The sequence below is a fragment of the Lepidochelys kempii genome, chromosome 14 (assembly GCF_965140265.1).
Source record: "Lepidochelys kempii isolate rLepKem1 chromosome 14, rLepKem1.hap2, whole genome shotgun sequence".
NCBI classification, from domain to species: domain Eukaryota; kingdom Metazoa; phylum Chordata; order Testudines; family Cheloniidae; genus Lepidochelys; species Lepidochelys kempii.
Window position 1 is genome coordinate 30,347,674 of NC_133269.1, and position 12,182 is coordinate 30,359,855.

Genomic DNA, 12,182 nt, shown 5'->3' on the forward strand with positions numbered 1-12,182 from the left:
CTACTAGATCGCACGCCCTAGTTCTCATGGGAGACTTCAAGCACCCTGATATCTGCTGGGAGAGCAATACAGCGGTGCACAGACAATCCAGGAAGTTTTTGGAAAATGTAGGGGACAATTTCCTGGTGCAAGTGCTGGAGGAACCAACTAGGGGTGGAGCTCTTCTTGACCTGCTGCTCACAAATCAGGAAGAATTAGTAGGGGAAGCAAAAGTGGATGGGAACCTGGGAGGCAGTGACCATGAGATGGTCAGGTTCAGGATCTTGACACAAGGAAGAAAGGAAAGCAGCAGAATACGGACCCTGGACTTCAGAAAAGCAGACATTGATTCCCTCAGGGAACTGATGGGCAGGATCCCCTGGGAGAATAACATGACGGGGAAAGGAGTCCAGGAGAGCTGGCTGTATTTTAAAGAATCCTTATTGTGGTTACAGGGACAAACCATCCCGATGTGTAGAAAGAATAGTAAATATGGCAGGCGACCAGCTTGGCTTAACAGTGAAATCCTTGCTGATCTTAAACACAAAAAAGAGGCTTACAAGAAGTGGAAGATTGGACAAATGACCAGGGATGAGTATAAAAATATTGCTTGGGCATGTAGGAGTGAAATCAGGAAGGCTAAATCACACCTGGAGTTGCAGCTAGCGAGAGATGTCAAGAGTAACAAGCAGGGTTTCTTCAGGTATGTTGGCAACAAGAAGAAAGCCAAGGAAAGTGTGGGCCCCTTACTGAATGAAGGAGGCAACCTAGTGACAGAGGATGTGGAAAAAGCTAATGTACTCAATGCTTTTTTTGCCTCTGTCTTCACAAACAAGGTCAGCTCCCAGACGACTGCATTGGGCAGCACAACATGGGGAGGAGGTGGCCAGCCCTGTGTGAAGGAAGACGTGGTTTGGGACTATTTAGAAAAGCTGGACGTGCACAAGTCCATGGGGCCGGATGCGTTGCATCTGAGAGTGCTGAAGGAATTGGCGGATGTGATTGCAGAGCCATTGGCCATTATCTTTGAAAACTCATGGCAATCAGGGGAAGTCCCGGAAGACTGGAAAAAGGCTAATGTAGTGCCAATCTTTAAAAAAGGGAAGAAGGAGGATCCTGGGAACTACAGGCCAGTCAGCCTCACCTCAGTCCCCGGAAAAATCCTGGAGCATGTCCTCAAGGAATCAATTCTGAAGCACTTAGAGGAGAGGAAAGTGATCAGGAACAGTCAGCATGGATTCACCAAGGGAAAGTGGTAGTGATCAATGGCTCCATGTCTAGTTGGCAGCTGGTATCTAGCAGAGTGCCCCAAGGGTCAGTCCTGGGGCCAGTTTTGTTCAATGTCTTCATTAATGATCTGGAGGATGGTGTGGATTGCACCCTCAGCAAGTTTGCGGATGACACTAAACTGGGAGGAGTGGTAGATATGCTGGAGGGTAGGGATAGGATACAGAGGGACCTAGACAAATTGGAGGATTGGGCCAAAAGAAATCTGATGAGGTTCAACAAGGACAAGTGCAGAGTCCTGCACTTAAGACGGAAGAATCCAATGCACCGCTACAGACTAGGGACCGAATGGCTAGGCAGCAGTTCTGCAGAGAAGGACCTAGGGGTGACAGTGGACGAGAAGCTGGATATGAGTCAACAGTGTGCCCTTGTTTCCAAGAAGGCCAATGGCATTTTGGGGTGTATAAGTAGGGGCATTGCCAGCAGATCAAGGGACGTGATCGTTCCCCTCTATTCGACATTGGTGAGGCCTCATCTGGAGTACTGTGTCCAGTTTTGGGCCTCACACTACAAGGAGGATGTGGAAAAATTGGAGAGAGTCCAGCGAAGGGCAACAAAAATGATTAGGGGTCTGGAACACATGACTTTATGAGGAGAGGCTGAGGGAACTGAGATTGTTTAGTCTACGGAAGAGAAGAATGCGGGGGGGATTTGATAGTTGCTTTCAACTACCTGAAATGGGGTTCCAAAGAGGATGGCTCTAGACTGTTCTCAGTAGTAGCAGATGACAGAACAAGGAGTAATGGTCTCAAGTTGCAGTGGGGGAGATTTAGGATGGATATTAGGAAAAACTTTTTCACTAGGAGGGTGGTGAAACGCTGGAATGCGCTACCTAGGGAGGTGGTGGAATCCCCTTCCTTAGAAGTTTTTAAGGTCAGGCTTGACAAAGCCCTGACTGGGATGATTTAGTTGGGGATTGGTCCTGCTCTGGGCAGGGGGTTGGACTAGATGACCTCCAGAGGTCCCTTCCAACTCTGATATTCTATGATTCTATGATTCTCTCTGAGGCCTCCCAGGCCCGGGCCATCTCCCGGACCTGGGTCTCCACCCTCTGGCGGGCCCGTTCCGCAGCCCCAAGTCGTGCCCTTAGGTCCGGGTCCCCCAGAGCCTCTTCTCTATCTGTCTGGGTCTCCGCTATTCCCTGTCCTACTCCAACCTGGGTCCCGGCCTCCTGCTGGGCCCAGTCCATTTGGGTTTCCCTGTCACAGACCTCCCCGGTGATGGTCTGGGTCCCACCTGGTCGCAGGATCCCCACCGTCCTGGTTGCAGTCGGGGGGGGGGAGGGATAGCTCAGTGGTTTGAGCATTGGCCTGCTAAACCTAGGGTTGTGAGTTCAATCCTTGAAGGGCCATTTAGGGATCAGGGGCAATAATTGGGGATTGGTCCTGCTTTGAGCAGGGGGTTGGACTAGATGACCTCCTGTGGTCCCTTCCAACCCTGATATTCTATGATTCTATGATTCAGTCTTCGCCACCTCCCCTGGGTGGCCCACTGGCTGGTTAGCCACTCTCTCAGCCACCTCCAGCTGCGTTTGCCCTAGTGAGCAGTCTTTCCGTAGGTGTCCCTGCTCCCGGCAACACAAACAGGTTCCCCGCCTCTGTGTTGCCCGGGCCTCCTGCTTCTTCCTGTTGTCCCTCACTGGACTAGCCCTTCCTGGGTTGCCCTGGATCGTGTTCCTTTGGCCAGGGCACTCTCACCAAAGGTGTCCCCACTGCCCACAGTAACATCATGCCCGGAGCTGCCTGGGTTCCTTTACCCAGCGGACGACTTGAGGGAACTGCCACATTCCTGTCCCAGGTTGAGGCATCCAGCCCCATAGGGACAGTCCTGTCCTATGTGCCCGTGCCTGGCACAGGCGTAACAAGTCCTTGTTTCTGCACCAGGCCCTAGCGCCGGGCTCCTCCCTCTGGCCTCGGCGATTCCTCCTGAACATGTGCCGGAGGAGCTTCCGCAAGGCCCACTGTTCACCCTCCAGCTGGGCCATCTGTCCTTGGAGGGCCCACTGCACCTCCCATAATCAATCCTGGGTCTCCCGGTCCTCCTTCAGGCTGTCAGCCCCCTTCCACTGGGCTGCTGACACCGGGCCCCACCCAGGGACAACACCCGGGGACTCCCCGTAGAAGACCTGGGATACATTGTCCCTGCTTCTCCACCTTCAAGTTCTCCTTTCTGATTCGCAAAAAGAAAAGGAGTACTTGTGGCATCTTAAAGACTAACAGATTTATTTGAGCATAAGCTTTTGTGAGCTACAGCTCACTTCATCGGATGCATTCTGATTCGGGCAATCGTCCCACAGTCCGTGCCCTTGCCCTTTGTATCAGGGGTGGACCGCTCATGCCTGCATTCTCCACCACTTTGTAACCAGGTGTAGACTCACCAGCGGGGCCTCCTGCTGGTCGTCTCACAAGGTCAGGGTCTAACTGATCACTATATTTGGAGTCATGAAGGAATTTTCCCCTGAGTCAGATTGGCAAAGACCCTGGGGTTTTTTTGCCTTCCTCTGAAGCATGGGTGACATGCAAGTTTAAACTAATGTAAATGGTGAATTCTCTGTAACACAAGTCACTTTACACAGGGGAGTAGGCCAGTTTATCCCATGGGGCTTCTCACAAGAGTCAAGATATGTATGTGCTTAAAGAGGGTGCAGGATTGGAGCCCTAGGGTTTGTCTAAAATATTGGAACATCAGCTGAGCAGCTTCTGGTGGTAGATGTTAACCAGCCACCACCCAGGCTGTCAGGCGCAGGGATGCTGAATCTGGCCCAATTCCATAAAACTATGTTGGTTGGCAGGATCTTGGGTGCATTGGGCTAAAGGGGACCCACCACCCCCCAACCCCCAGATCTGAGCTCCCCCCACCACCACCACCACCACCACTGCCCTTGTGCATAGCCGAGAGCTACAAGAGAAGCATGGAGAGTCCCTGGAACATGGCCACAGCAGTGAGGTGAGGCCATGAGCCCCTGGCATGGTTCTGCAGGCAGAGTCCATCCCCAGTGCAGCCAGCGCCCAGCAAGTCAGCTCTGGTCCACCCTGCTGGTGCCTGCAAGGGAGGGAGGGTGGGCGAGGACTGAGCAGTGCGAGGGAAGAGAAGAGAAAGGGGGCTGTGGTGGAGGGAGACAGACACACACACACGCAGAGAACGGATCTCTGCAGTCCCAGCCCCTCTCCCATCACCCTCCAACCCCCCACCATAGACCCCAAATAACCCCCCACCCACAGCCTTTAACCCCCCTGTCATAGTCCCCCAAGTAACCCCCTCCCCTAGCCACCAACCCTCCACTATAGACCCCCAAATAACCCCTTCCCACAGCCTCTAACCCCACCCACCACACATGCCAAATAACCCCCTCCAACAGCCTCTAACCCTTGCCATAGACCCCCAAATAACCCCCTCCCACAGCCTCTAGCCCCCTGCCATAAACTCCATATAACTCCCTGCCATAGACCCCAAGTAACCCGCTCCTACAGCCCCTAACCCCCCACCATAGATCCCAAATAATCCCTTCCCCTGCCACAGACCCCCAAATACCCTCCGACCCTCCTGCCATAGACCTCCTTCAGTGTCATCTTAGGACACCCTTGGTGTGTTGACATCTCTTGAACAGCTGCCACCCTAAGGAAGCCCAGCTCAGTGTGTGTAGAAACAATCAAAGCCCCTTGGTGGGACCAGGTAGCATCAGTCAGCCCCCTTTGACATGGCGGGGACAGAGGCAGGAGTCTGCTCTAAACCATTGTCAGGGTCCAGGACTCCTTCACTAACAGGCATTGCAAATGTGCCAGGCATAGAGCAGTGGAGAATAGCAAATCATTTGTGAACCACTTCAAGGGGGTGTTGAGAGAGGTCTGCCCAGGAGACCCAGGAAGATCTTGGCGTCACCTAGAGGAAAAAGTGTCATTGCCAGATTCACAGCCCTATCAGGGGAGGAGGGAGAAAGAGCATCAGGGATCAGCTGCTCTGCAGGATTTCCCAGATGGCCCTGGCCCTCCAGTTCTGGTGGCTGTGCCTGGGTGACCAGGGGAGAGGCTCTCAGCACAGGTGGTGGTGGCCTGCATGGGTGAGATTGCTTTTCCATGGGCCGAGAAAGGCCAGCTGTAAGGGTGAGGAACCAATAGCCTCTGGGTAGGGAATTATGGAGTGTGCTCTTTAAATGACTAAAGTCTCTTATGCTTTGGTGGATGGTTCCCCATTAGGATTTGATGCTGGAGAGGATGTGTAAGAATAAACCTCCTCAAATGTTGGTGCTACCTCCTCTGGTGCCTTAGGTGCCCTCAGGAAGGGGTTACTAGCTGTGTAACAGGGCAGGGGGAGCCAGATGGTACCAGGTAGGAAGATTTAGTATGTGGTAAGGTGGTCTCTGGAGCTGGGAAATAATAGGTGAGCATCACTGAAGGATTCAGTAATATCGGTTCCAGAGTCACAGAGTGCTCCCTGGTGCTATGTAGGCAATGGGTCTCAATGGGGTCAGTGCTGTAACAACTGGTGCCACTAGTATCTGTCCCAACAACATAGGCACCAAGTGTGTCAGTACCGAGAGTATCAGTGCCGAGGTGTTGGTGCCAGACAAGGGCTGGTCAGTGGCCAGGTGGGTACCAAGGGAACCCAGTGCACAATGAATGCTGAAGTGTTGGTACTGGACAAGACTGCTCAGTAGCTGGGTCAGTACTGAGGGCACCGGTGCACCGTCAGTGCTGAGGTGTCAGTAGAGCACTGAGGATCCAGAGATGAGTCAGAGACATTTGTCTCGTAGGCACTGCAGGAGGTGACCTTGAAGCAATGCGCCTGCCTAGCTGGGTCAGTAGCAGTTGAGGCCTGGATCAAGGAGGCCTGTGCAGCCTTCTCAGCTATCAACAACAGGGGCCACTCAGTAGAGAAGAGGCTTTGGCTCTCGGGGAGGCATCCTGGCTCAGTGGGACGCTGGCTGAGTGGGGTTTCTCAGAGAGGTGGCCCCCTGACACCCTTGATGTTTGGGTCTGAAGCCAGCTCCGTAGAGTGCGCCAATATGAATGACATCAGATGGGCACCTCGCACCTTCTGGGTCCACGTAGAAAAGGAGCAGCGGATGGAGAAGTGGTCTGGATATTCCCTTCCCCTGGATAAAAACATCACCTGGAGTGCCCATCGTGAAGTGGCACGGGGCAGAGGGCAAGATTTACAGCCTGAGGACTTAGCCGGAAGATTTCAGCACTGAGAAGCCCCCAGTATGCACAAAAAAACCTTAAAATATCATGCAGGGGGAGGAGGGGCAACTGTTTGTGTTCTCTTGCCAGTGGCATAAAAAAAAAACCTAATTAGACTAACAAAGTCCCTAATTAAGCTAACTATAAACGATCTGAAGGACAAAGTGTGGTGGGGAAACAGATGGATCCTGCTCAAGTTCTGTCCCATTGCTGAGAGTGTCAGAAAGAACTGAGGGGCAGGTGGGCTCGCTCTGCCCTGGACTGGGGCCCCTGGGAACAGCACAGCTCCTGCAGACACCGCTGGCCAAAAGAAACTGCTCTCACCTGCATGAGAACTGAGTGCGGGATCCAGAAGAACAAAAGCCTAGAGAACAACAGGCAGCGTCAGGATATGGTGCCTTTATCCTGGTGTGATCACTGACATCTGCACCAGGCCCACACTGGGAGCTATTGCAGGAGAAAAGCCCACCCTCTGCTGACAGTTCAAACACCAGGACGCACCCTCAGCCTTACATTTGTGAGTGTGAGCCCCCAGAAGGGTGTGTTTTCCTTCCTTCGTTAGGCGCAGGGTAGGAGCTCCTGCACCACTGGCACTAGGCCTTTCCTGAGCATCTGTGCAGCTCAGTTCACACCTGGGGCAGCCAGGAAGAGTCTTTCCCATGCTACCAGAGCCTCTGGGCTATACAGGCAGCCAGATGACCGGGATGGACCCTCCTGCCCCAGCACCGTGCACCCCTGTTTGGGTGGCTGCAGAACCGAGTCCCCGCGCCGACACGCCTCCCCCTGTACTGGCTGGGGGTGTCCGTGTGTTTCTGGTCCACAGCCCATGGAAAGCGGGACAGACGGATCCGGCTCTGACGCCGGACTTGCGGCGTTGCGGGCGGGGGCGATTTCCTCAGCGCCGGCCGCCAGGTGGCTCTGCCGCTTGCTCGGGCGGGCGGGCGCTCGCTCCGCGCTCTTGGTCCCTCTGCTCAGCGGGCTGGGGCGGAGCTTCCTGGGTCAGCTGCTGCGCGGCCTCCATAGCTGTGACCCGAAACCCTGCCCTGAGCCGCTGCTGCTCCCCAGCCGGGAGAGCCCATCCCTAGCGCCCCTCTGGGCCCAGCCGGGGGGACTTTCTCCGGGGGCCGACACCAGCCCCTGGGCCGGAGCCTGCAGGTGAGGGGAGAGACCCGGGGAAGGGCTGGGGCCGGGCAGGAAAGTGACTCCGCACCAACGGCCCCTCCTCACCCCAGCTCTGCTCCCGGGGGGGCGGGGGTCTGCGAGTCCCGGAGCTGCTGCCCTCCCTGACCCCCCCAGGCTCTGCCCCCCTGAGCGCCTGCAGGAGCCGAGCCAGCGCCGGGAGAGCGAACGGGCCGGGCCGGGCCAGGGACCGAGTCTCCCAGCCCGAGGGGGCAGGAGGGAGCCAGGGGCAGAGACTGGCAGGGGCAGCAGGAGCAATCAGTGGGGAGGGAGGTTCCCGGCTCCCAGCCTTGCCCAGCCCCATTCCCTGCAGCACCCCGGGCAGATTGACTTTCCTGGGACAAGGGGAGGCGCAGGGAGAGGAAAAGCCAGTTCCTGCCTCTGCCTGGTCCCCGCGCTGCTGGGGGGATGCGCTGCCCTGGGGACAGTGGCAGGGGGACCCCCCCTCCCAAGCAGCTCCTTTGATTCTTTTCCAGTGTCTCTTTCAGGGACTGTGACTGTGGAGCCAGGTTAAAAATGTGTCAGTGGTTTGAGTCTGGGTGAGATGGGCCAGATCTGCACTGGAATGAATTCTAACATGAATTATCAACAGATACTTGCATTGTGGTGCAGCTTTTGCCCTTCCCTCTCTGAGGTCCTTTTCTTCCTCTCCCCGCCCCCCCCCCACACACACACACACACACAAGGAATGACTTTGTCTCTGTCTCAGCAGGTGAATGCAAGCAGGAAACATCTTCATTCACATGTGCTGGTAAAAAGCAACTCATGACAAGATGCCACCAAAGCGATCCAAAGGAAATGGTTCACAGGGACTGAACCAGAAAAAGTCCCTCAAGAATCAGAGGAAGTCGGACAAGCTACAGAAGAGCTCTCTTGTGCAGAGAGAGGGTAAATCAGCTGTCCGCGGGAGAGCTGTGAGGAAGAGCAAAGACACCATCGTCTGCCAGAGAGCATATGCAGGGGAGAGGCCCAACATCTGCATCGAGTGTGGGAAAAGCTTCACCCAGAACTCAGACCTTATGAACCATCAGAGAACCCACACGGGGGAGAAACCCTATAAATGCATCGACTGCGGGAAGAGCTTCAGCGTCAGCTCAAACCTGAGTCGACACCAGAGAACCCACACGGGGGTGAAGCCCTATCCCTGCACTGATTGCGGGAAAAGCTTCACAGACAAGTCCACCCTGACCCAGCATCAACGCGTCCATACAGGTGAGAAACCTTATAAATGCATCGACTGTGGGAAGAGCTTCAGCCGCAGCTCCCACCACAAGAGGCATCTGAGGAGCCCTCCAGGGAAGAGGCAGGACAAATGCATACACTGGGAAAGTGCCACTATTGGGAAGGTGAAAGAAACTAAAGTGTCTAAGAAGAAAACCCCGACCATTGAGATCCCCAACACGTGTGCCGAGTGCTGGCAAAGCTTCAGCCAGAACTCGGACCTGGTCAAACACATGAGGATCCACACAGGAGAAAAACCCTACAAGTGTCCCGACTGTGGAAAAAGATTCAATGTCAGCTCAAACCTGATCAGACACCAGAGGATCCACACGGGAGAGAAGCCCTACACGTGCTCTGACTGCGGGAAAAGCTTCACTGACAAATCCACTCTGACCCAGCACCACCGGATCCACACAGGAGAGAAACCCTACATATGCACTTACTGCGGGAAAAGCTTCAGCCGCAGCTCCCACCACAAGAGACATGAGCGAACCCACACCGGGGAGAATCCTGTGTCCTTTCTGCCCTTGTGGCCCTACCCCACCCAGACATACTGAAATGATTCCATTGGTTCTGGGCAGTGGGAGCTGAGGGCCCAGGAACCAAGTGGGAGATTTTCCCAAGCCCCAGCATGATTCAGTAGCACAATCCCCCATCAGGTTCCAGTAAGATATAGGGTCCCCTGTGCTTGTGTCACTTCTGGGCTTGAGACCTAGGTACCTAAATCAGTTAGGTGTTGCAATGTTGCATAGAGTTACGTCTTGACAACTGTAAGAATTTGGGCCTCAAATCCCACCCAGAGCAAAGGGAGATCTCTGAGGGGTTTTCATTAGAGAATTAAGGAGTAAGCTACCCCAATTCCATTAGTATTATTTATATCGTGGTAGCATCTAGCAGCCCCAGTCACGGACAAGAAACCGCAGTGCTAGGCACAGTACAAACACAGAACAGAGAGATGGTCCCTGCTCCACAGACTCAACAGGATCTGGGTGCCTAACTCACTTAGACCCTGTGAACATCCAGAATTTCATAGAGTTTAGGGCCGGAGAGGACAATTAGATCGTCTAGCCTGACCTCCTGTATATCACAGGCCATGAATCTCACTCAAATACCGCTATATTGAGCCTAATTACTTTAGTTAAACTAAAACCTTTCAGCGCTTAAGAGACTAAACTGTTGTGAGCCAGAGAAGAGAACAGGAGAGACCAAGGGGCCCCTGCCATGGCTGGGAATTGATTAGGTGAGAGATGCCGGTATGATCCCAACATCTCTGCACCAGGGGGGAAATTCTTACCCAACCCCAAATCTGGTGATCAGTCTGACCCTGGGCAAATGAGCAAAACCTACCAGCCAGGCATATAGAAAAAAGATTCTCTGAACCACTTCAGAGCATTGGTTTACCTCACCTGGGTCTTGTTGCCAATCTCTGATGCTTCAGGGAAAGGTGAAAAAGGAACCCAGATACATCTGGCCAATGGTGCATTGGAAAAAAAATTCCTTCCTGTCCCTTGTAGGGGAGCATCTGAAGTACGAGATTTGGTTATTGTCATTACATAGTATAGCCAGTGTGCAGGGCGGGGGTGGGATAAAGAGCCTGTTCTTTGGGGCACCTCTTTCAGCAGGGAGCTACTACTTAGAAGAATTTATTTGGTTTTACATGATCATTGGCCTGTATGGATGAGTTGAGGTGGACAGTGGAGCCCTGTTCCCAGCTGGGCTGGAGTGTACAATGTGATTGGATACCCCGGAACTGGCACTCGCTGGTCTTTTTGCACAGTGTCAGCTGGGATGGTAAGCACTCAGGAAGCCCAGAGGATCTGAGCCCCAGGGAAGCCCTGTAGACTTCAGCCGGAGCTATGAAATCAGGGCTCAGTCTGGGTTTAGCCTGCACTTCCGCTACCTGTGGTGAGAATATGAAGGGGCCCTTGAGCCTGGCTCGTCTCCCCAGCACTGATCCCCATCTCTTGTGCAGTTGGTCAGATCGGACACGGATCCAGCAGATCCCCCTTGTGCTGATGCATTCAGAAAGGGGGGTTTCTCTCTTCTTTTCTGTGTAAATAGCCTCTCCCCCCTCAGTTAACTTTGCTGGTTCTCTGTGCTGGCACCTTCAACCAGTCTGTGACACATCACTCCGAACTCCAGTTTGTCATGCCGTCAGAGCTAAGCTGATAAGATGCTGGAGCCAGGGGCCTGGGGATTCCCCCGTTTTCCAGCTGGGAGCAAACTGCCTTGAGGCAGGTTATATTCCCCTCAGTCTACCCCACCCACCAGCCTTTGTTACCCTGCTCCCCATATCACACCCAGCCCATTAATTGATATCTCTGCCCCAGAACAGGGAGCTGGGCGCTGCCATGGTTCTGCTTCCCTGGCTCCAACACCCTGGGCCTCAGTCTCCAGAGTTTATTCGTCCCCATCCTGTGGAATTTGGGTCAGTTGAGGGGACTCACAGCTGCACCAGCTGAGTCCCGGAGCCCAGGGTGCATGTGGGAGGTTGCTCAGAGCTGGAGCGGCTGCTCCCAGGGAGGCTGGGTGCATGGACACTCCCAGTTGTGGCAGAGCCCCTCTCTGTTGCATGTGTAGTTGCAAAACATGTTAAATGCATTATGCTTTATAGAGAACAATTCTATTTAAAAAGCCTCAGGCGCCTTGGAAAATCCCAGCTTGAGATTTTGAACCATTGTGAGAACAATGAACAGTAATTGCCCAAGGACAAGGTGCTATGTAAAATATCCCCTGTTGTATTATTTCAGCACTAGCTTGTAGGGAGAGCTGAGAGCAACCAGGGCACAGGGGTAGCGTTACATGTTCAGAACCCTGACTTGTCTGCTCACCTGCTCAGCCCGAATGCTCCCTTCATCTGGACATTTTTTATTTTGCATAGATGCCACTGATGCTATTCTAGTGACTGCTGATGCTCTGATTTTTCCTGCTCTGCTGATGATCGGTTTGTATCTGTTGCAGGTGCTAACATTTTGCCTTTTTAAAGTATCATCATTAAATGGGAAACTGACTGTCTTTTATCTGCTGTTTCCTGCCCCCCTGACACCTCCACCCCCCGCAGTTGGTTTCTAAAGCCAAACCCCAGGCCCTGGAATGTTAATTTCCTTAGGACATACAGAGGGAGCAGTTGGGCCTTTCCATGTCTAGTGGTCCAGCCAGCTGAAGCTTCAGTCACACTTCACCTTCACATGGGAATTTTCTGTTGGTTTTTCCTTGTGTTGAGGCTGCAGGTTGAGAGGGGGACAGCTGACATGGGGTTCAGCTTGTCCAAAAGAAGGTTCATTGATTCATAGAACTTGCGGCCAGAAGGGACCATTAGTTTGTTTACTCTGTCCT

The 12,182-nt window shown here is 53.6% G+C and overlaps 1 protein-coding gene across 1 annotated transcript in view; it reads left to right on the top strand.

Moving 5' to 3' along the window:
- The window catches only part of LOC140898248 (uncharacterized), a 28,024-nt gene extending 16,158 nt beyond the window's left edge, over positions 1 to 11,866 (top strand). Inside the window, exon 4 of the mRNA XM_073311819.1 lies at positions 8,586 to 11,866. Coding sequence (XP_073167920.1) covers positions 8,586 to 9,403 — 818 coding nt within the window. The 3' untranslated portion in view covers positions 9,404 to 11,866. The remainder of the gene's footprint in view (positions 1 to 8,585) is intronic.
- The last annotated feature ends 316 nt before the right edge of the window (positions 11,867 to 12,182 follow it).